Raw genomic sequence first — 25,326 nt, forward strand, 5'->3', positions numbered from 1 at the left:
TTTTAAAAAATTGAATCACTGTGAGCTACAGTTTCAAAGCTTTCATGTTTGAGTTTCAGTCATACAATGATCGAACATCCATCCCTCCACCAGTGCACATTCTCCACCACCAGTGTCCCCAGTATCCAGCCCCTCCCCTTTTCAACCCTCCCCCTGCCTCTGTGGTGATTTCCCCCATACTCTCTCTCTCTCCTTTTGGGCATTATGGTTTGCAATACAGATACTCAGAGGCTATCACGTTTGGTCCTTTATCTACTTTCAGCACACATCTCCCATCCCCAGAGATCCCTCCAGCCATCATTGACTTAGTGATCCCTTCTCTATCCCAGCTGCCTTCTCCCCCAGATCATGAGGCAGGCTTCCAACGGTGGAGCAATACTCCTGGCCCTGTGTCTACTGTCCTTGGATGTCAAGGACAGTCTCATACTGTGCAGTCATTCTGTCTGTCCCACAAATGAGTGCAGTTATTCTGTCTATCCCTCTCTCTCTCTCTCTAATTCATTTCACTTAGTATGATACTCTCCATGTCCATCCACTTATAAACAAATTTCATGACTTCATCTTTCCTAATAGCTGCATAGTATTCCATTGTGTAGATGTACCAGAGTTTGTTTAACCAGTTGTCTGTTCCTGGAAAGCCCCATATTCTGGTTAATTTTTTTTTCTGTGTCAATGCTGTTTCTCTTCTGTCCCTTCTAAAAGAATGCGTGGTCCCTGGCGACAGAGACTCTCTGGTGGGAAGCCCTTCCCTTCCCTGATTGTGCCTGTCCAAAAGATGGGTTCCTTGCGCTTACTCTCAAAAGGTGAATTTCTCTGTCCACCATATCCTGTTGCCCCACAGATGGGCAACCTGGACCCAGGGGATGTGGAAACATTGAGCACCTTGACCTTATGCTGCCCTAAGGTGGACACATAAAGAGGGCCTGGGTGAGGCTCCGTGGGGCTGAGGGAGAGCATGGGAGCATGGGAGCATGGTTGGAGCTGGGACCAGTCTCTTCACTGTCCTGACAGCTGAGCTGTCCGAGCTGTCTCAAGGGCCAGATACAGCCTGGCAGACCCGGGTCACTGGAAGCTACGGATAAACATCAATATTCTTTTTTTTTTTGGTAAAAATATGCTATATGTGTTATTTGGAAGCAGGGAACTCGCTCAGGCTTGTAAGAATAACAAGGGATGGGGAACATTCTAGATTTATCATTTCATAGGTGATTTGTCTCATCTTTAGCCCGGATATGTGTGAAAGTTGGAATTTTATCATTGAGAAAATTAGGGAGTCTGATTTCTAACCTTGCCCAGACATGAGACCACCCCCTGTCCGGGCTAGGAGGAACAGACATGAGCAGTGCCTGAGTTGTCCTTGGGGGGCATCTGGTGAGATGCCTATTAATCTGCTCAGCTGATTTAGCAGAAGTTTTCCACAGAAAGATCAGAAGAAAGCAAAACTTTCTAGGTCTTTGGGTTTATGGTTCAAGGAACTCTCCTGTATCTAGACAACAGCGAAATGAATGTCAAGGAAGGCTGAGTAGGGCCAGAACGATGGGAGGGCATTTGCCCTGCATGTGGCAACCAGGGTTTGACCCCCGGCACCACTTAGAGCCTGACCACAAAGAGTGATCCCTGAGTGCAGAGTTAGGAGTGACCGCTGAGCGCCCAAACAAAATAAAACAAAAACAAAGCAAGCTGACTAAATTAGCCACAAAGCCCTCCCTACCCAGCCAAGCCTGGTCTGCGGGACAGTGAGTCTCGTGGCCTGGGGGCTGGGGGCTACAACGACCTATGCTATGGAGGGAAGCCATAGGGCATAAATTTGGGGTGGAGGGGGCGGCTATAGGGGAACTTTCACTGGAGTGCAGTAAAGCCCAGAAGAAGATATAATCACTGTCACTGTCGTCCCGTTGTTCATCGATTTGCTTGAGTGGGCACCAGTAACGTCTCCATTGTGAGACTAGTCGTTACTGTTTTTGGCATATCGAATGGGTAGCCATGGGTAGCTTGCCAGGCTCAGGCGTGCGGGCAGGATACTTTCATAGCTTGCCGGGCTTTCCAGAGGGATGGAGGAATCGAACCCAGGTCGGCCAGTGTGCAAGGCAAGCGCCCCACCTGCTGTGCTATGGAAGAAGATAGACTCTGGGTAAGTGCAGAGTGGTTGCAAGAGGGCATAGAAGTAACTAAAGCAGCGCGTAAGAGTCCAGACAGGCAGAGTCTGTGAGGCTCAGGAGGACCACATGGAGGAGGCCCGTGGGGGATGCTGACCGCAGGGCCCAGAAGGTTCCCGAGATAAAGAGACGAGGCCTCTGAGGGTGCTCCATCCCCGCCACAGGCAACACCAGCAACTCAGCACCACAGCCTGGAAACTGAGCTTCCTCAGGGCCGGACGGAGGTGCCGAGAGAGGAGAAAACACTGGCAATACCGAGGGAGCACTGATGTGGAGAGAACTACGAGTCCCCAGCTCTCTGGACAGCCTCAGACGCCAGCCTCTCCACGGGACAGTGCGAGCCCTGCCAAAGGTCTGGTGTCTGTTTGATATTAACGTGTTGCAAGTGCTGAGTCCCTTTCCAGCCCGACCCTTCCCATTTCATCCGCAAAGACACCAAACTCTGGGGACCCACTTGCCCCATGCCCGTCCTAGGCTGTCTACAACCCACCGACACATCAACTGGTGCCCGCCTCTAAGCACGCCTGGTCTGGCAGCCTCATCCCTTCCCTGCTTCCCCCGGGGCCCCCCACCCTCCCAACCCCAACAGTCCCACCCTGATCAGCCTCTGCTGCTTCAGTCCCCCTCCCATCTCATCCCAAACTAGCTCTCAGAAGGTTAACTCGGATCCCGTCAGTTCTTCGCTCCAAAGCCCCCGACAGCTCAACTCTCCCTCTGAGAAAACGGCTGGTGAGAGGCTGGCCTCCTGCAGATCGGCCACCTCTGGTCTGACTTTCTCCTTCCCTCCGACCACTCACCACTTCACTTCACACCCCTAAACATCCTGGCAATTTCCTGAAGACCAAGCTGATCCCTCTTGGCGGTGCCTCGCAGCCACTCTGCACTTGGCTGGAACACATCTTCTCCTGGTTTACTGCATTCTAACTCCAGTGAAAGCATCCCTGTAGCCGCCCCTCCACCCCAATCCACGCCCTTCCCTCACAGCCAGTCTCTTCCACGTCCCATTTTCTCCTCCCTGGTCCTTTCCATGCTATTTTACTCATTTATCCAACTTGTTATCGGCTCTGATGTGCTAGCACAGAAGCAAAATGAGGGCAGAGTTTTAAGCAGAGTCTGCCATGGAAATACACGCTATGCAGTCCTATGAAAGGGAAATCTTGCTGTTTGCTCGAGGGGAACAGAACAAAATAAGTGGAGGAGGACAAATACCAGATGATCTCATGCTTGTGTGGTGTGTGGAGACCCCAAACAAGGTACAGTAAAGAACTGAAGGGCGACAAGTCGTTGAACTTGAGTGGCAAAACTCTTATTTTGAAGCAAAGGAGGAGAGAGAATGAAGGGGTGGGCTGGGGGTAACACTAGGACCTTAGCAGGGGTCGCGGTCACTTTGGTGGTGCCGTAGTGAGGTGACTGTACCTCAAAACCAACCAGTGTCAACACAATGGCAAGCATGTCATTCAAACGCTAATGACTGAAATAAAACAAAACGAAGAAACTTAGGAGTGTCTGAAACCGAAAAGGCTCTTTGTAGCTATGTGCGAAGTGAAGAAATCAATATGAAAGGTGTTCGAAAACGTGTTTGTGTGTACATGTATGAATGTGTGTGTTCATGTGTCCTTTGAGCACATATTGAGATTAAATTTTGGATGAGGTGATAACAGGAAAGAGGCCAGTGACCAGGGGGTGAGGGTCGCTGGCATTTGTGAGAAATAAGTCAATATCAGTTTTTCAGGATTAAAAAAAATTTTTCCCCCAAGAAAGTATAGGCATAACTAGAGTGGCAAGCTGAGTCTTTAGTGAATATTTTATAAAGCTCTTCAAAACACAGAATTTTTTTTACAACATCCATTACAGAGGCTAAAAATAAATACTTTCCAGAGGGCACTATGGTGTGAGAGCGATTTAAAAAGATGCAATTCTCAACATGAAGTGAAACGTGGAGGGTCCCTCCAATAATGGGACAATACAGGTCCCAGGTGGAGGCTGTGTGGCCACGTGCTCTCCTTCCCCTCCACAGAACAGACACCCTGTCAACAGAGGGAAGAAAAAAGGCTCCTCATTTATAGCTGGGGATGTGCAGGACCAATGACCTGCTGGGGGATCTTCCGGGGAATGCTATGGACTGTGAAACCATTCTTACAAGCTGATGATGCCAAAGCTGGTGCCACCTGCATCTGCCCCATAGCTCGACTCAATTACAAAAACAAGCCACATGCCCAGGGACCACTCAGAGTATGAGCGTTTGCTTTGCCTACTGGGCAAGTTTCCAAAGATTTACACAAGATGAAGGACAGAAATCCAAAGATCAGGTTACTTAACTTTAAGAAGAGTAAGACAATTTATTTTAGTTTTGTTTAATTTTTGGGTCACCTTGGTGGTGCTAAAGGGACCATATGGGGTTCCGGGGATTGAACCCGTGTCAGCTGCATGCAAGGCAAGTGCCCTCCTCATTGTACTACTGCTCTGGCCTGAGTTAAGATAGGCTAACGGGTAGAGTCCCAATAAAAGGAGGCTAAGGAATGATAGTAATGACAGAAACCAAGCAACAACCACAAACCCCAAATCGCTGCTACTTTGAGCAAAGGGAGGCAAAGAAAAACAATTTCCCTCATCGGAGAAGAGTAATAAGCAGAGGCTGTAATCACCTGCAGGCAGACGGGAAAACAGCGACAGAGAAGCTGGCTTCAAATAGGCTAGAAATAATGAGCTTTGTGGGAAAGAATCTGAGGGCCACTTAGCAGGGGTGAATATCAGCCCTGCTCCAGGCTTCGGAGGGGCCCAGGGCTGTTCTGGAGGAGCTGCCAGGCAGGGTGGGGTGGACATGCCTTAATCCCCACCTCTAGGACCATCGCCACCAGCCTGCCCCCAGAAAACAGGAGGAATCAGAGCTCAGATGCGGGGGGGTGTCTTTGGAAACACTTCAGGGCCCGGAGGGGGCACCAATCAGGCAAATAGAGGCTCAGAGAGATAGCAGAGAGGGGGAGGTGCTGGCCTTGCATGTAGCTGACCTGCGTTGGTCCTTGGCACTGCATATGGACCCCTGAGCACTGCTAAAAATCATCCCTGAGCCAGGAGTAAGCCCTGAACACCCTGGGTGTGGACCCCAAAACCAAGGGAGAGAGACAGACAGACAAAAAGAGACAAGAGACAGAAATTTGGTTTCAGTTTACTCATTTGTTCGCTGGGGATAATAACAGATTTCTTATGTCTATTTGACGGTGACTCCCGTGATCTGTCATCCCCTGGCAGCTCACAGGCCGGGGGTGTCTTTGAATGTGATTGGGAAAATTAGACCCTCTTTGCTTCCAGAAAGCTCTTCCTGCAATTCGGATTGTGTCCCGGTTTACAGACACCAGCATAGCTCACAGGACCTGCCACTTGGCTGCCCACAGAGATCATGGATCTCCCTATAGCACATTCAGTGTGGCAGAAGGCTCCAAAGAAGCTTGTCACGACTTCAAGTGTGGCAGATAATTAGGTGATACGGCCCGACACTGCTTATTTATGCATCTCCAACAACACAACTCTAGCGGGCTTTTCGAAATCTGGTAACTGCATTGGAAGAGAATTCACATCCCTGGAGCACTTGGCACTTGATGCTTTCAGGCCTGGGTATGTGGGGAGAAACCCAGAAGCTGCCCCAGCCGGGGGCCCAAGGAGCATAACCGAGCGTGTGTGGGGTAAAAGATATCAAGGTACTGGCCATTGAGGCAGTGACAATTCCACGATGACAGTGATCACTGGAAACGATCAGTCTGGACAAGAACTGAGTTCTGGACGTAGGGGAAGGGGTAAACACAAGAACCTTTCAGTACCTGCACTGCAAACCATAATGGGCAAAAGGGGAGAGAGAACAAGAGAGGGAGAGAGAGGGGGACAGAGAGAGAAGGGAGAGAGGTGAGAGAGGAGAGGGGGGAGAAAGAGAGAGGAGAGAGAGAAGAGAGAGAGAGAGAGAGAGAGAGAGAGAGAGAGAGAGAGAAAGTGCTTGCCACAGAGGGAAACTGGGGACATTGGTGGTGGGAAATGCACACCAGTGAAGGGACAGGTGTTGAGACATTGTATGATTGAACCCCAATCATGAACAACTTTGTAACTGTGTTTATTATGGTGATTCAATTTTTTAAAAAAGACAGTGACAATCATCCCATGGCTGTTATTAACCTAACACGTGGGTTGACGAATGCCCTGCCCCCTACTAGCCAACTATCACCGAACTTCCAATCCTTTTCTCCAAAGAGCTGTTTGATGGGGTTATTGCTCTGGATTTCTTAGATGGATTCAGAGGGCAGTGGACATTATCCTATTGGTTTCCTCTGAGATTTACGATGACTTATCGTCAGCAAGAGCATTCATCAGCAGGGGCTGGAGAGACAGTACAGCAGGTATGGCGCTTGCTTTGCACGTGGTCAGCTTGGGTCCGATCCCCGGCATTCCATATGGTCCCCAGAGCACTGCTCAGAGTAATTCTTGAGTGCAGAGCCAGGAGGAACCCCGAGCATGGTAGCAACCCCTGAGCAACAATCTTTCCTGCTACATGTGTTATGAGCTTCCTCTCATCAAAAGTTCTCTTTGCATTTGTTTTCGTGTTTTAGATTTAAAATTTTTTTTAAAAAATGGAATCACTGTGAGATAGACCCTTACAAAGCTGTTCATGGTCAGGTTTCCGTCATACCGAAGTGTTCCAACACCCGTCCCTCTACCAGTGTACATTTCCCAGCACCAGTGTCCCCAGGTTTCCTCCCATCACCTCCCCACCCCACCCCCAGGTCTGCCTCTATGGAAGGCGCTTTATCTTCTGTCTGCCTCCCTCTCTCTCTCTCTTTCTCTCTGTTTCCATGCTTTTGATTATCTAGAACTGTACGTAAAAAATGCCCTGTACTCAGAGAATGTTGGAGTGAAAATTAAAACTTTTCCCCCCATGTCTCATTGTGGCAGGATTTAGAAAAGTGAGCTTTGTGAAAGAATAGGCTATTGTTATTTTCTTTTAATGTTCTCCAGAGAAAGTACAAACAGGAGACGCTGAGTGTTCCTGGTGAGTGCAGATGCCTGAGTGACAGGAAAGCATCCTGGCTCCTCTGACAGAATGTGCAGACTTTGAAGTGGCTTCTCTACTCATCCATTCGCCTGCTCCTGAATGTATTGGTGTGTGTGTGTGTGTGTGTGTGTGTGTGTGTGTGTGTGTGTGTGTGTGTGTGCTTAAGCCATCAGAGCAGACAGATGTGCATGTAGATAGAGGAATGGAGGTCCAGCCCATTTCTACTGTAGGTGGCAGAGAAGTAGCCGGTCACTGGGGTCATGGCAGCCTAAGTCCAGTTGGGCATTTCTGGGTCACACTAGCACTGTGTGGTGGCCACTCCTGCCATGGAAGATTGCTCCTGGCAGTGCTTGGGGAGCCACGTGGTGCTGGGGATCAAGCTGGGGGCTGAAGCATGCAAAATCTTTGCCCCAGTCCTTTGTGCCGTCTCCCTGCCTCTGAGGGCTAGTAGGGGCCCAGAGCAGCCCTACTCAAGGTTTGCACCTCACGGGCTATGCAGCTTTGGCACCTCTGTGGCCTCTCTCGGCCTCTCCCTTGATCAAATACATGCAAGAAAGACATCCAGTATGTATCCAACGGTCATCCCAATTTTCAGTTCTATGAGACTTAAAATTTTTTTTTTCTATAAACGATCATGGAGGTGCAGGAGATTGCAGGCAGAAAGATCCCTCCTGCTTTCCGAAGCCAGGTGTGTCCATGAAAACTTTGTATCTGGTTTGGAATGGAATGTAATTGGGAGGAAAGAAACCATCAGGAATTGTAAAAGATCCTTGCTGTTGGGCTTACTTCTGGTTCTGCACTCAGGGATCACTCCTGGTGGGCTCTGGGGGCCATATGTGCTGCCAGAGATTAAACCCAGGCAAGGCAAGTGCCTTACCCACTGTACTATCTCTTTGGCCCCAAAGATCCTTCCTTTTGGTCCAAGGGGAGAGGGTTGAGCCATACCCCACAGTGCTCAGAGGCTGTTCCTGGTTCTGTGTTCAGGAATAACTCCTGGTAGTACTCCAGGGACCTTATGTTGTGCTAGAGATCAATCCATCCTTGACCCTATATGCAAAGCAATAGCATTACTGCTTGCATTATCTCTCCAGCCCCATGAAAGATCTTTTACCTCAAATGAATAAGCAACAAGTTCTCATTAAAGCGGCATGGAATGGAGAAGCAATCACTATTCATTTTCAAGGATAAAAAATATGGGGCATTCCTAGCTTCTGTGCCCCATACGTGGTAAAATCTACGTTAGCACTGACTTATAGGGAAAACAGGAATGGTCGGATGAACACAGAGCCAGAAGCAAGCCGTTCCGGGGAGGGAGCAGGGCTGGCCACTGATGGTGAGGGCTGCTGCAAAGCCAATACTGACGCTGGCTTTCTCTCTGTGTGTGGTGGTAAGTGAAAAATCCTCTTTAGATTTCTTCCTGTAAAAAAATTAACTTTATTTTTAGAAGAGTTTTATGGAAAAATTGTAAACCTTACAATAAGCTCTCTCATTCCTTCTACCCAGCTCCCCCATTATAGGTATATCCGGTATATCCATTACCACCAGTGAACTAATGTTGGCAGAGTATTAACTACCTCAAGTCTTTACTTCCTTCACTTGCCTGTTTTTCCCTATAGTCCTTTCTCTGGGCCAAAGTCCCACCTAAGCTATCGCCTTACATTTGATTATGTGTCTCCTCTGTGCACGGATCACTCCTTGCTTGTCTCTGGATTTCCTTGTTTTTGAACAAGCACACATGTAGCTCTTCATCCAAGGGAAGGAGTGCCACAGGTGCTTTGGAAAATTGGGGACACCTGTGGTAAGAACTTGTTGCATATTCATTGGGGGAAAGGATCTCTCATGGGCCTGGAGGGATAATGCAGGAGGTAATGCTATTGCTTTCATATAGAGTCAAGGATGGGTTGATCCCCAACACAGTATAAGGTCCCTGGGGTACTACCAGGAGTTATTCCTGAACACAGAATCTGGAACAGCCTCTGAGCACTGTTGGATATGGATCAACCCTCTCCCCTTGGACCAAAAGGAAGGATCTTTGGGGCCAAAGAGATAGTACAGTGGGTAAGGCACTTGCCTTGCCCAGGCATGGCCTGGGCTTAATCTCAGGCACCACATAAGACCCCCAGAGCCCACCAGGAGTGATCCTTGATGCAGAACCAGGAATAAGTCCAAAAGGTTCTTTCACAATTCCTGATGATTTCTTTTCTCTCAAAATATCTATCTAAAAGCACCTCTAGTACTGGATTTTCAGATAGATTTAACAGGAACAAAATACTGTTTTCTAAGATGGAAAAAAATGACACTTTTTTACACAGTTATTTCCCTTTCCCTAATCCTAGTTTCTTTTGCCTTTCACCTTCCCCAATTCACAGGACAGACTCCCTAGACTGCCTCTGCTGTGGCTTACAGGGTAGAGTAAGACATTTTCAGAGGGGGCGGGGAGATAGCACAGTGTGTAGGGCACTTGCCTTGTATATGGTCAAACAGGGTTTGATCCCTGGCATCCCATATGGTTCGCTGAGCATCACCAGGAATAATTCCTGAGTGCAGAGCCAGGAGTAACCACTGAACATCATGAGGTGTGACCCATCAACAAAGACAAAACAAGCATTTTCAGAGATGTGTGTGTGTGTGGGGGGGCACACCTGGGCACAGCAATGAGGGGAGCTCACCTATGCCATGCATTCTCTCAGCCCTCTGTCACACGTCCAAAATCACATTTATGACATTTATGCAAGCATGGGCTCACAGTTCACCTGCTGGAGTACCTCTCATTGGAAAAGTTCCATGAAATAAAACTACAAAAACACAGCAAAGCAAATGACACCGTTGTTTGATGACTTAGAGGAAATTCTAATCTTGAAATAATGCACGCCAGGAGCCCGTGTCAAACCTTTGCTGAAAGGCCTTGTTAAGCTTTTAAAATCAGAATTGTTGTTTATTGGTGTTTTGCTCTGTAGAGTATCACAATTCCTTAGAAATTGATTTTCTTTTTTTTGGGAGGGGGTGTCTTTCCTCTTGGAGAACTCTGAAGCCAGCCAAAGGCCGGTTGCTAGGGGCAATGGCTGCTCTAGAGGAGGGATGCAGAGGCAGAAGCAGCCTTCGAGCAGCTCATGGGTTCTTCTGGAGGGGAAAGAAGCCCCCAAGTTTGGGCGGGACTGTCACACAGATACACGAGTGGGAAGGGCAGGTGTGAGCATCTGACCAGGACCAACCAGCAGAGGCTGAGACTCCTTTACGATGCCAGGGACATGGGGCGAATGGCCAACATTAAGGCGAGTTGCAGAGAGAAAAAGGAAAGGCATTTGGGGAGTGCTCACCGCTGACCCCTGGATGGTGCCTCAGTTTCCGGCTTGGTCTCAAGCCTGAGCACGATGCTTTGTGGCTTCTGGAAGCCACGCTCCTGCACCCACGCCCAGGTGTCTCCCTGCACCTTTCTGCATCCCTCAAGCTGGACCAGCACACAGCAGAAGGACGGGGCCTGCTTCTGCCACTAACGGCAGGATGCTCTGGGATGCGGCTCATCCCCACAGAGACTCAGGCGTAAGAAGCAAACTCGGGCTGGAGTGATGGCACAGCGGGTGGGGCATTTGCCTTGCACGCAGCCAACCCGGGTTAGATCCTCGGTCCTATATGGTCCCCCGAGCACCATCAGGAGTAATTCCTGAGTGTAGAGCCAGGAGTAACCCCTGTGCATTGCTGGGTGTGACCCAAGAAAACCAACCAACCAACCAAACAAACAAACAAAAGTAGCAAACACTTAGGCGGAGCTAAGACTGGGGCCAGGAGGTGTTAAAGGGGGTCTTGTAAGCGGGTGAGTAGGGGCGGGCAGGTGCCCCTTCCTGCCTGAAGGCCCAGCACCCTATGGTCACACACTGACACCCTCTGACACAGAAACAGCCCTGCACCACAGTCAAACCTCATCAAGCCACCAGGTCATTCCAGCACCACAGCCTCTGGACCATGTGAGTAGAGGACACTCCAAATCTCGTAATACTGTCAGCAGGATCACAGCAAATCTTGTGGAAAGTTGCATAGAATACCACCAAATACAATAATAATAATTAAAATGAAGCAAAATGAATAGCATTAATTATTTTAATATTAATAATATAAACTAGATAAAGGGCAATTTTGGCCGACATGCCTATGTTTTATTCTTTGTTGTAAAAGCATGCCATTCTTGATTGGTTAAATCCAGCTTGCTTGGGGCCCCATGAAGGTCAGCAGAAAGAAAAGGATCCTATAGCGCATTAATGTGAAGCCACCCCACCCTGCCCCGTGGAAGGTCTGGGGCCAGAGTCAGCTGTGGCCGGGAGCAGAGTGGGGGCTGTCAGTTTTATGTTAAGTTAGTATGTTATATTAAATTAATAATAATAATAAAAATTCTCAACAATAACCTAGAAGGCTCAATTAGCACTAATAGGCATATTGTCTTAGTTCTCAGACAATTACTTTAGTAACATCACTGTGAAATATAATAACAATGATCACAAGATGACTTTTATTGATCTAAGTTTTTTTTAAAATGTAGGAGCACTGTTTTTTATTCAGCCATTGATTAAGCTGATTGAATTGGGCATGAACTTCGCATTACTTTTTAAAATTTTTTTTTAATTTTATAAGTTAGTTCACACTGCTTGATTACATTCAACATTCAAACAGCAATCCCACCACCATTATACCTTCCCACTACCAAATTTGGTATGTTTCCATTCCAAACCCCAATCCCTGTCCCAAAACACAACCGAAACAATATATTTTGTATTGTCTGTTATGAAGAACTGCTGAAAATGCTTACAAAAAAGTGTTCATATGGAAACAGTTTGAAGATTGTTCTATTTTGGCAGGAGCTATTAAGACATTCTATAGGATATCACTGACATATTCTTAATGTTTGGGTGATGTGAGCCTTGACATGTAAATCTGAAAAGAAGTATATATATATATATATATATACTTCCCTCTATGATTTGTTGTCCACTATCTGAACCCCATCAAATGTAGTGTGCTAATTATGGGGAATGGGTACCGGGAGTCTTTATGATGTGTCGCGTGGCTGGGTCCAGGAGTATGTTTACTCATATGTGAGGCTTGGCCTGAGCACGTGGGGAGCGGTCTTGATCGTGGCGGTGGTTGGGTTGTGGAGGTGTTTGGCTGCTGGAACTGGGTCCCTTGGGGTGGGAAGAGGTCTCATCCGCCACCCTCTGGGGCGCCCAGGTAAAGACAGCCTGGTGTAGAGCCAGAACATTCTGCAGAGCTCTCTTTTGGGAGTTTTAGTTTATAGTCCCTGGTTTTTGGCCGTTGATGAGATTACATGGCACCAGGGGCAGTTTGTGGGTGTGACTGCCAAGCTACGGGAAAACTGGGGACCTGTGGGGAGGAGGCCCAGTCCCGATCCAAGCGGGCCTGGAGTTCGCAGTCACAGGTTCCCACCTACCTCTGTGCTACAGGCCCTAACTGCATCTTTTGGTCTCTTTCAAGATTTATGGGCCTCTGAAATAAGACAAATAAATGAGCTTATATAGCTGATCCGGAGGTGGTTTGTTGGTGTGTCTCCCACATACCTAACTTTTGGCTGTTTAATTTCTTGGTAAACTTGGTCCCAAGTTGTTGGGGCCTGGCCAAAGGCACAGCAGCAATTTTGGGGTATCTGGAATTCTGAAGGCACCATCAGGCTGCTGATACACTCGCCCCGCAGGTGCAGGTTGACCTGCTGGTGGCACCATACCCCCTATTGATCTAAGTTTTGATCATTCCATTCGCCTTTGTTTTATAAACAAACAATATGAAGCAAACCTTGCAAGCTGGGGTGGCAGGTGGGAAACTGGGGACACTGGTGGAAGAAAGATCACACTGGTTATGGGATTGGTGTTAGAATATTTAATGCCTAAACAACTGTCATATGAATAATGTGGTAAATCATGGTGTTACAATACAAAGAGGTGCTGGCATTTCAGGGAAGGTCACACTGGTTATAGGATTGGTATTAGAATATTTAATGCCTGAAACAACTGTTATGAAAACTTGGTAAATCATGGTGTTATAATACAAAGAGGTGTTGGTACCTTTGTCAGTACCCACATCACTATTGAAGTGATCAGGCTATTGACAGGAGGAAGGATAAAAGACCTACACCTTAACTTGGCAATGCCAGAAGCCTGCACACCACCACAGATTCACTGGAACCCTTTCTGCTTGAGAGGTGGTGTCAGTGAGAAGAGACTGACGTAGTTCTAAGGAGCAGACATCTCATCTCTCAGTTATTAAGGCCTTATTTAAAATATTATCCTTATAACACAGTGGTGCTCACAGTCCTTGTAATTCAATTGCTGGTAGCTTGTGCAATCAATCAAGAAAAGGTTAAAATATTTTTCATGCCAGGATCGAACATATCAATCTCATTTATTTGATTACCTTGGGTAATGAGGCTTTCTCGAGGCCAGATAACCTCATCATTATAATCACTCCTGATCATATTTTTGTTTAAAATGGAAAAGATTTTTAAGAGGCTTCCACCCCAGCCGGGGACTGTTCTAGGGTGTCTCCATCCTTTACATACTTCAGCACACGGCGTGACTCCGCTTGGCCTCCCAGCATCGAGGGGAGGGAAGGAACCGGTTCCCATGAAAAACAGCTTAAGCGAATGGCCTCCGGACAGCACTCATTTTATTCGCTGATGTGAAAATTCAATAAAATCAGCTAGACCATTTTCTAATTCCAAAGTTAAATTCCATTCCTGTAAGTAAACTCTTAAAAATCACTGGAGCACAATCATACCCTTTTCTTCATGCTGACCTTTCCCTTGGTGGGTACGAAAGCAAGCTGCATTCAACCAATCCAGAAGGGCGTGCTTTCACAAAACAATCACTACATCAATAAGGAATAAAACACAGGCATGTCCTGCCAAGATTCCGCCCCCCCCCTTTAGAATAATACCCTCTTTCTGAGACAAGTGAGATTTCCCACTTCTCCTTTGGGGATCTTTCTTGCCTCGGGCTCACTCTGGGCTCCAGTGGGGTAAAGTTCTCACAGCCACCCACCCTGACCCCCGGAAGGTCTGTCTGCCTCCTGCCCAAAACAAGGGTTTCCTCCAAGTCAAAACGAGGCCACTTGACTATGACCAGCCCCACAAACTTCATGCCTGTAGACTGGCCAGACAGACACGAGAACTCACCCCGCAGAGCACGGCATTAGCCGGTGTGGGAAGGCTGGTGGGGGGAGGGGGAGAAGGAGGATCCCCCAGAGATGGATGTGGAAGGCTGCCTCTATTCTTGGTCACCCTTTGAAAAATATCACCCCCTAAGAGATACCAAACCCAAGGCCTTTTTATTTTTATTTTTTGCTAGGGTGGCAGCAGAACCTTATCTGTGGCTGAAACGGAGCTCTACCTCCTGGCTGTTCCCGGGGAAGCTGCTTGGACGCTGCTCTGAGAAATGCTCCTGGGGACAGAGCGTTCCTGTGGGGAAGTCTTGTATGTAGCCGACTGTGGCTTCATCCCCAGCATTGTAAGAAAAGCCTGCAGAGCATTACAGATTCACTGGAACCCTTTCTGCTTGAGAGTTGGTGTGAGAGAGAAGAGACCGACACCTCATCTCTCAGTTCGCAAGGCCTTATTTAAAATAGGACCCTTATAACACAGTCGTGCACACAGTCCTTGTAATTCAGTTGCTGGCAGTTGTGCTTGTGTCCCCTGAAACCACCAGGAGTGATCCCTGAGCACAGAGCCAGGAGTAAGCCCTGAGCATGACTAGGTATAGCCCCAAATCCAAAAGTCAAGAAAAAGGGGTGGGGGGAATGAACTGTGCTTGGGACAAGCACCATCTCCCCCCCATGAACCACTTCCAGGGCCATGCTGGTCCTGATTCAGACTCATAAACCTCAGAAGAGATCAACAAGTTCTAGAAGATTCTCCCAGACACCTTCGCAAAGTTGAATCATCGAGGGCACCCCGGAGGGGAATGGGCCAGCCCAGGGCCCCAAACAGAGCCCCAGCAGCTGAAAGCTTCCACTCCCCACAATCGCCACCAAGCTCCTGGCCAGACCCCATTGACTGGAAAAGCCTCATCCAGAAATTCATCTGCTGAAAAACTCAGGTATGGGGGTTTGTGACTGAAATCTCCATGCTTTCACAGTCAGGATGGGCTACCTCCCCCCATCTCCCTGTACTTCCGGAAGCCCCTACTTCTGGAGCCATGTAATCTCAAAAAAAAAAAAAAAAGAAAAAGAAAATGAAATGCTCACACTCACTAACATTCTACTTAAATGTCCGCAGTCCCCTTATTAACCTCAGCTAACACCAGAAATAGATCTGGTTCTATCCGAGAATTCACGGAGAAGGTGGGATGTATTCAGGGAACAGAAAAGAGAAGCAGACAAATGTGAATATAACAGCACATGCCTAAATCAAGCAACTGAAAGCAAGAAACCAAACTAGAGAGATTATGAGGGGAAATTCCATTTGTTCGAAGTTTGGGGATGGAGCCAACTGCCTTGGTAATAGATCAGCACAGGGGTTACCTCAGGTCAAGGGGAGGGCGAGAGAAGGAAGGTTCCTGGGGGACAGACAAACTCCTTCCTTCTGTCTCTGGCCACAGTCACATCTGCCTAATACACAAAGCAGTAGAATTAGAGCTGTGCCTTTCAGTAGCTAAGGATAATTAGGCCACAATAAAACACTGTCAGTGTGAGGGGGGAAAGGCGTCACTGCCAAATGAATCAATAAACATAGCGTACAGGCAGTATTCATCATCATTCACAAGTTCAGCACCAAGGTGATGAGAGAGTGGGAAAAACTTTTAAGCTAGGAGAGAAAATTTTACAATGGGTCAAAATATGTGAACATGCATGTTTTTAATAAGAGAAAAATACGTACAAGATTTTTTAAATGGGAATTTCTGCTATAAATTGTTACAGACAAGCTGGATGGACCCCAGAAATGATTTCTGTTCTCGCTGATGCCAAGAACAGTGGAAGGCTCACTACTGCCTGGTTGGATTCTTTTACTTAACAGCAATCAAAATGTACATGCACCCTTCACAGCCAACATTTGTTTCACGGCTCAGAAAGTGTTTAGACATTATAATAAAGTTGCATTGGGTCTTCAAATTTATACACAAATAGCTTTACATATTTCAAAACAACTTACTAATTCTAGAAATTACTTTAATAATTCAATATTTCATAAGAAAACATTATTATGAAGCAAAGGTGGCTATTAATTGGAACACAGATTTTGAAAATTAGCTTGACAATATGATTACTGTATAATTTTAGAGCACTTTAATTTAATATTGTTCTATGAATATATTAATTGAAGTAATGGATGATGAATATTAACATTAATTTTATTCCACAAAAGTTTGGCTAAATGTGTTCATTAAAATAGCTCTCATAAAGCCTTTACTGCTGAAAAGAGTCTCAGAGGGATAAGAAAGAAACAGCAAGAGAAAGGAGAAACACTTTTCCATGTACTGTTTCTCCCTGGAGCCAGTGCTGATCGAGTACAGGTAACTTCACTATTAAACTCTGCCACAGCCGGAACACAGAGGGACAAAAGGGGTGTTCGTTTACATTATTAGAAAATGGCTTCCTGCCTCACATGCTGGGGGAAAGGCAGCCCAGAGAGAGAAGGGAACACCAAGTAAAATGTGGTTGGGGACTCCGCGCAAGAAGAGAGAAGCGTGCTGAAAGTAGACTAGAGAGACTGAACACGATGGCCACTCAATACCCCTATCGCAAACCACAACACACAAAAGGAGAGAGAACAAAATGGAATGCCCTGCCACAGAGGCGGGGTGGGCCGGGGATGGGATTGGAGGGTGGGAGGGATACTGGGTTCATTGGTGGTTGAGAATGGACACTGTTGGAGGGATGTGTTCTTGAGCATTGTATGAGGGAAACACAAGCATGAAGTTGGGTAAATTTGTAACTGTACCCTCATGGTGACTCACTTATTAAAAAATAAATTGAAAAAAAAGGCTTCCTGCACAATACTTTATTGGTTCCAAAACCAACATACAAAATGGTCATTTAGGTTGTACAAACCATAAAGAAATGATTGGACCCTGTAACCGTGTATTTTAGGATTTTTATTACGTGAATTAAGGTCAGCAAACTTTTTCTGTCCAGGTCTGATGGCTCTGGTTTTGTGTCCTGCGGGCCACTTTAGCTTCTGTTGTGCACACGGTTAAAAATCTAACTTAGTAATTAGGGTTAACTTAGCTCAAGGGTTAACTTGGTTAACTTAACCCTAACTTAGCTCAGGGTTACTGTTACAAGGTGGCCAGCTAGGTTTAACCCAACACCCTAACTGGTCCTTTATAGATCACTGAGAATGATCATGGAACAACTACAAGATTAATAAATATATAAAACTTAAAAAATTTGCATATTCACTTAAAATTTGCATATTCACTTGAAATATATATTTATAACCACCAAGATATCGCCTCTTTGGACGAATTTTGTTCCAGTTTACTACCCCCCTCTCCATCAATTTCAAAGGCACATGCTGGCTCAGTGTCGTGAAGGCAAGGAGAGTGGCTTTCCCTCCCCTCTCACCCCTACGCACCAGTCCATACTCTGCCAAGTCCAGGTTGGCCCTGAAGTTGTCCTCGATACAAGTCTGCCCTAGCCGTTCCTCCCATTTCTAACTCACTTATGTTTATTGTGCTAAGCCTTTCTACCAACCCGCGCCCTCTCTAGGCTGCAGTCCTTTGCAAAAGAAAGACGCTTGGTAAACCCAACGTTGAGAACCTTGTCCCGCACTGGCCCCACTAAACGTCTTCTGTGTGACTTTAAAGCCAATTTTCAGAGGAAACAAGGGCAAAGACTAACTGGCTTCTTCTCTCCCTGTCTGTCCCCTCTTCCTCCTCTGTCTTTCCTCCCCCACACAAGTCTCCATCTCTCTTCTGCCTGCCAGCCAGCCCCACATCCACAGTCAGTGCTCAAAGTCACTGACCGTGAAGCCACACGGTCCCCTGAGGTCACGGGAGCTAGCGGGGCTAAAGGCTGGCACTCTCTGAGTGAGGCCTGACTTTCCCTGGAGTTGGGCGTCGACTGTGAGGCCAGACCTGGTTTAGCTCGGAGCATCTCTCCGTTACCCTGGAGGGAGCTAGGCGCTGCTTTACAGAAGCCTGAGGTGGGTCTGATTTGGCTCCCTGACTTGTGCTTTTCTCATTATGCTTACTTCTGTTTGCTTGTTTGGGGTCACACTCTAGGGTGCTTGAGGGCTACTCCCAGCTCTGTCTTTGGGGGTTGCTCTGTCCATGCTCGGCAGGGTCCTACTGACAGATAGAGAAGCAAAGGCCATGCCAGGTTCATAAAGAAGCCAGAGGAAGTGAGGCCTAGGTTTCGGTTCCAGAGTTCCTGGAATTGAGCACAGATACCTGGAATTGAGTCATGATTTTCCAGAAGTGAGACAGCCATGGTCAACTAAAGTTTCCAACCAGATGCAGGGTGGAAAGCCCCCACCATGTAACTCTTATGTAAACCGATGTAACCCTTATGTACCTCCGACTTACAACCAATCAGCTAAGTACCAGTAGTGGAAAGCCCCTCAGACTTGGCCAAAAGGAGGTCTGTGGGAAGTCCCTGTTATATAATGTTATGGTATCAAAGCCCCTCACTTTTGAGACTCGGGGCCGCTTGTTCCAAGAAAGTTGCCACTGTGTTGGTGAGCCAGACAAAAGCCCTAGCTCAAGCTAGCCTATAAAGACCCTTTGCTTATTGCACCGCAACTTGTCTTCATGTGATTCCTCTGGGGAGATCTCGGCCCAGTTTAACACTACCAAGGTCCTTGTGGAAGGAACCACGTGGTGTTGGGGATGGAAACCAGGGTACCCACATGCAAAGTTCTCTGTTGTAGCCCAGCAAGCCATCTCTCTGACCTCTCATTACACTTATCTTTAAGTTCAGCTCAGCCTGCCTGGAAATGATTATACCCTTGGCAATATTCTCATTAAGATCTGCCAGAACTTAGAACAGCATCCTCTGACATTCTGTCATGCAAAATTGGCCTTTGTGAAGGTGAGACACAGAGCTTTTCTAAAACAAAAGCCCTTGTTTTCCCTTTCTGGAAATTCTCTCTTTATCTCCGAGAAGGCAGCTCTGAGCAGCCACTGTTCCATGGACACAAGTGCATGAAGGCGACGTGGTACTGGATACGGATGTTTTGAGATTTACAACTCTCTCAATGTGACCACATCCCCTGAGCACAGGTATGCACTCACATTCCTGAGTCTTCAGCCCCCTCCCACGTAGAACCAACTTTCCTTCCTTCCTTCCTTCCTTCCTTCCTTCCTTCCTTCCTTCCTTCCTTCCCTCCCTCCTTCCTTCCTTCCTTCCTCCCTCCCTCCCTCCCTCCCTCCCTCCCTCCCTTCCTTCCTTCCTTCCTTCCTTCCTTCCTTCCTTCCTTCCTTCCTTCCTTCCTCCCTCCCTCCCTCCCTCCTCCCTCCCTCCCTCCCTCCCTTTATGTTTTTGGGCCACACCCAGCATGCTCAGGACTTACTCCTGTCTCTGCACTCAGAGATCACTGCTGGTGAGGCTTGGGAGACTGCATGGAATGTCAGGGGTCAAACCCAGGCTGGATGCATGCAAAAGCAAGCTCCCCACCCCTTGTGCTATCTTACCTCTCCAGCCCAAATGTCCTTTCTTTAGGGGTCATATCCTGATGGTCAGCTGCCCCCACCTCCTATCCCCCACGATCCTCCCTGTCTGCCCCCAGTGTCGCATGCTGGGCCAGAATATGCTACATGGTCCATCCCAATCCACGTCCAGGGCCACAGTCCTTCTCTAGATGGGCAGGGAGACTCATGGACGCCGGGGCAGGTGCCAAACAGAGCCGAGTTCCAGAAACCAGGAGTTGATGCATGGACTCTACAAGTCCCTTTGTTTCCCCAAGGTGGACAATACTGACCCACCACCAGGGAGAGAAGCGGATGCTCCTGACCCAGTGACCGGAGGACGGGAGTGACCTGCAGGCCCTTGTACCAGACCACCGGTATCTGAGGGCGCCTCTGAGGGAGGGGGTGAGGCTGGCTTTCCTTGGCTCCGGGACTGTGAGGACCCACCCCCACCCTGTGCCTGGAAGGACCCCCTCACTGAGACAGTCGGGCAGCAGAGACGGCTCTGTATGAAGGATGCCGGTGTGAGTCTGGAATCCTGTGCCCGCACACCCTCATGTGCTCAGGCACCCCCCAGCCCCAGCCTTCGGCCCACACACCCTCACCCTGGGCAGCTGCTCAGACATAACTGGGCCCCTCCCCAGCCCTCCGCCCGCACACTCTCACCCTGGGCAATGGACCCCAGGCTTCCGGCTCCCAGTGGCTGCTCTGTGCTTCACAATTCCCTCCCCGTCCATCCGGTGAACCTGAGCTTGTGTTTCTAGCTGGCGCCCCTGCTCCCCCTGTGCGCTCCCTGGGCGCCCACTCCCCACTCCGCAGGCTTAGGGACCTTGCTCCGGGGCAAGTGGGGGCTTGCACTGGCTTTGGAAACCCCATACTCCCAGATTTGGGGGGACAGAAATTTGGGGGTGGGCTGGGGTGCAGCCCTGGACGCAGTTTTGCTGGCAGATGGGCTGGAGAGACTGAGGCCTGCCGGTGGTGGGGGCGGGGGGGGTGCAGGGGTGTCTCTCCCAGCCCTCTGCTGCTCTGCTGCAGACACCTGCCAGCCCCCAAGGAGCAGCCGGGTCTGGCCAGAGGAGAGGCCCGGCCTCCCGCGCCTGCCCCTCGCCTCACCTTGTGCAGCAGGAAGTACTGCAGGGAGCCGATGCCGCCCTGCTCCTCTGCCGTCCAGAGCACCAGGCGCAGAGTCCTCTTTGGCCGAAGCCCTGGGGAGAGGAATCAGACACAGCAGGTGACGCCTGGGGGCCACACCCGGCAGTGCCCCCTGCATGCGCAGCCTCGGGGGTGTGGTGCCCTGCTCCCACCCTCTCCCCAGCGCCCCCCTCCCCCTACTCCCCCATTCTGGGTGTACGGGGATGGTCAGAGCAGCGCCCCCTAGGGGCTGGGAAGCACAGCACAGGCCTTCGACAGGCTCAGCAAAGGTGCTGGGTCAGGGGAGTGGCAGGGATAGGGGTAGCAGGGGTGGTCTGCTCTGCCTGCAGCCTGCCCAGGGCCCCTCTCCTCACAGCCCAGCAGGCCCCGGTCCATGGCCACGCTTATGGGGAGACGAGACTGCACCCAGTCACAGCTGCAGGAAGAACAGGCAGAGGTGGGTGAGCAGAGCTCCCCAGTCTGCCACCGCCCCCCACCCCCGACACGGGGGGGACAGCCTGTGGGGGGGGGAGTGCATAGGCCAGTCCAGCACCCAGGGGATGTGCCCACCCTTACATGTCCTCGGGGCTCGTCCTGCCCTCCCCTGACAACAGAGGGCCAAGGTCACTGACTTAGAGTGACCCCCTATTAACAGGGTGGACTGGATCCCTCTGTGCCCAGGCAGCCACACGGCCAGTGTTCTGGTGCCCATGGCAAGCTGCCAATACCCCCGGAGTTCAGGGCACGTGCACGACCCCTTAGTTGTGCTCCAGAGAAGTGCTCCCTCTCTCACGGCAATATACATATATATATATGTGCATATATATATATATTACATACATACTACACACACACATATATATGGTGCAGCCAGATGGCCAATGGCCCCTCAGGCAGCACCCCCAAAGGAAGTACATTCTTCTCCAATTGGGGTAAAAGCATCATTTATGAGGTGGGGTCAGTAAGGCAGGGGCTGGGCTTCTGTCTGGTGTTATCCAGTGGGTGCCGGGGATCACTGGGCACCAGGCTGGGGGATGGACACAGCAGGCAATGGACTCAACCTCACTCCTGCAAGGGGGCACTGCCCTGCTCACCCTAGCGGCAAGGAGGCCACAGTGGCACCAGGGTGGGCATTGATCCCACGAGGCTCTTGGCTAGTGCCTTCCCGGAAGGACTCTCGCTCCAAATAATAATAATGCAAAATTTATTTTGATGATTGATAATTCGATACATTTTGTTGTAGTTGTGGGTTTGGAGTTTAGTGGTGGTTTTGGACTATTTTATTTCGAGGGGTCACACCCCAAAGTGCTCAGGGGGTACTTAGGGTTCACCCTGGCTCTGTGCTCAAGGATCACTCCTGATGGTGCTTGGGGGACTCTGGCCAGCTGGGGACTGATGCATTTGGCACTTTTTTGTCCTTTGAGGAACACAGATATTTATGTTTTGCCCCAATGCAAGGAAACGTAGCAAAATCCTTAATGTTTCCAATTCTCTTTTCTTCCAGTTCCCTGATTGCCCTTGGGCCTCACCCAGAGTAGCTGGGTCAGGGCTTTCTGCAGGAGACATGTAAAGGGGGTGTTGCTCGGTGCCCAGGGGCTACTCGGGCTATGCACTCAGGGACCACTCCTGGCAGGCTCAGGGGACACTAGCGGTGCCGGGGATCGAACCTGGGTTGGCCGTGTGCAAAGCAAGTGCCCTCCCCGCTGTGCTACCCTCCGGCTCTGACTCCCAACCCCTTTAAGGGGGAAAGGCAGCCCAGTGGGACAGTGAAGCCAACAAGGGGTGGACAGGCTCGGCCGGCTGTCTCCCTCTGCACCCTGCGGGTCAGCAGAGCCAGAACCTGGGTCCATCCAGCCCCTGGAGCGGCCCCAGCTGCATGGGAGCTGCCTCCCCGCTGCACCTGATCCTGCAGCTCTGCGGGCGTCTCTCCCTCACCCCGCACTCTAGTCCCGCCACCACTGGGGGGCCCTGGGTGCCGCCTGCACTGGGGAAGTGAGCTGAGACCTGCCAGCAGGCTCCTGGGAGAGAATCAGTCAGACACCCACTTCTTGTTATGTAAAATGCACACAGACACATACACACAGGCACACACACAGACAAACACACAGACACAGACACAGATACATACAGACACAGACACACAGACACAAACACAGACACATACAGACACAGACACACACAGACACACAGACACAAACACAGGCACACATAGACACAGACACACAGACACACTGACACATTGACACACACAGGCAGACACACACAGACACATACACACAGGCACACACACAGGCACACACAGACACACACAGATATACACAGACATATGCAGACCCAGACCCAGACACACACAGACACACTGACACACACTGACACACACAGGCACACATAGAGACACACAGACACACACGGACACACAAAGACACACACAGGCACACACAGATACACACAAAGACACACAGACACACAAAGACATACACAAAAACACAGACACATAGACACACACAGGCACACACAGACACACTGACACACATAGATATACACAGACACACACACAGGCAGACACACAGACACAGACACAGACACACACAGACACAGACACACACAGACATACACAGACACACAGACAGATGCACAGGCACACACAGACACACAGACAGAGACAGACACACAGGCACAGGCACACAGACACAGACACACAGATACACAACACACATAGACAGACACACAGGTACACAGACACATGCAGAAACACACATAGACCCACATAGATACATACACAGACACACATACACACAGAGGCACACACACAGACACACAGATACACACCCAGACACCCACACCATCACTCTTTCCTTTCCTTACTAGCAGGGGACCCCATCAGGCCATGGTTTGTGATGTCAGTGACACAGCGCACAGCTGGCTACAGCTTCTCGGGAGGGTGTGGGCCAGGAGACCACCTTGAGCACCAATGTTCTAGCGGGGCCCCTGGTGTCTGAGTGACAGGCAGCCGGCACACCAAGGGCAGGGCTGGGTGTAGGGTCCCCGTGGGCTCTAATTTCCATGTTGTTAGTTTGGGGGCCATCTGGAGGAGGCGGCAGCGAGTGTGACCAAGGGCACCCGGCTCGCATCTTGCTTCCTGCAATCAGGGCCTGGGGATGAGACCCAGGGGTGGCAGCCCAGGGCAGGGATGATCCTGGAAATCTCGGTGACCCCGACGAACTCCCCTGGGCTCCAGCCTTTGGCCTAAAATTCTAGTGAGGGACCCTGGTCTCAGCATGGCTTCACCTACCCCAGCGGGCCCCTCTCCAGCCCCCTGGCCCAGTGTGAGAATAACCCAGGGGCGTGGGGAGTTGGGAGCTTGTGGACCCAAAGGGGCACAGGCCACGCCCTGCAGAGTCCGGGGAGGCAGGTCCCGCTCCAGAGTCTAGTCCAGGATTCCTGGGGGCTGCCTGAGGGGCCTGCGTGGATGCTGGGCATCCCCTGGCAGGCTGCATGCACCCTGGGTGGACGGCTGCATTGCAGATGACAGAGACCAGCTCCCACCTCCCACCCATGTTTGTGGAATGGGTTGTGGAGGTACCTGCTCCCCTCATGCCAAGGGAGGGGCCCTAAATCCTGACCAGGATTAGGGTGCTCTTAGCCAGGAAGACCCCAAGAGTGGGCACTGCTGTGATAACGCTGGGGCCTGCGGTGTCTGAAGACTGTCCTGTCCCACCTGCTCATTCTCTGCTCTTCCCTCTGCCAAACACCGGCTACACCAACTTTCCTCCAGCCAGAACGTGCCAGGCAGTCTCGTGCTTCTGGTCCTTCACACCCTCTCTTCCTTCTGAGCAGAATGCCCTCACATTTCCTTCTGGAAAACTCCTGCTTACAGGCCCATCTTCAATGCCACTTCCCCTGGAAGAGCTCCCAGAATGCTGGGGCGAGGCTGGCTACCCCCTTCCCAGTAATGGTCTGGAACTTCATACACACGGGCACTTTTCTTTTCAACCACATTTCGACGTTCATCTCCTCATCAGACCATTTTCTGAGAGTTGCTGTTTCCTGTATCTGATGCTTACTTAATGAGTGCTGAATGAGTGGTTATCGGCAGCCTGGCTGCATGAATCAATATGAAGGAATCTATTTAGAGAGCCAAAAGCTACAAGCTTTCCCGTTCATCCCAAGCAAGCTGGTGCCCCTGGGTCCAGAAAGGTGGTATGAGGTGTTCACTGTGTGAGGTCACAGCCTGAGCCCCAGGTGGAAGCATCAGCAGCTGGCCTGAGAACCGGGCACCTGCCAGCCAGGCCAGCTCACCTGCCTCCACTGTTGTTCCATTTACCTAATCTTGTGGCTCTGCCAAGCTGAGTGGAAATATGGCACCAGCTATTGCTGTTGA

General features: G+C 49.7%; 1 protein-coding gene across 1 annotated transcript in view; it reads right to left on the reverse strand.

Moving 5' to 3' along the window:
- The window catches only part of CPQ (carboxypeptidase Q), a 272,392-nt gene that overhangs the window by 51,405 nt on the left and 195,661 nt on the right, over nucleotides 1-25,326 (reverse strand). The window contains exon 6 of the mRNA XM_012935321.2: nucleotides 20,928-21,019. Within this exon, the coding sequence (XP_012790775.2) occupies nucleotides 20,928-21,019 (92 nt within the window). The remainder of the gene's footprint in view (nucleotides 1-20,927; nucleotides 21,020-25,326) is intronic.

Source organism: Sorex araneus, chromosome 2 (assembly GCF_027595985.1).
Source record: "Sorex araneus isolate mSorAra2 chromosome 2, mSorAra2.pri, whole genome shotgun sequence".
NCBI classification, from domain to species: Eukaryota; Metazoa; Chordata; class Mammalia; order Eulipotyphla; family Soricidae; genus Sorex; species Sorex araneus.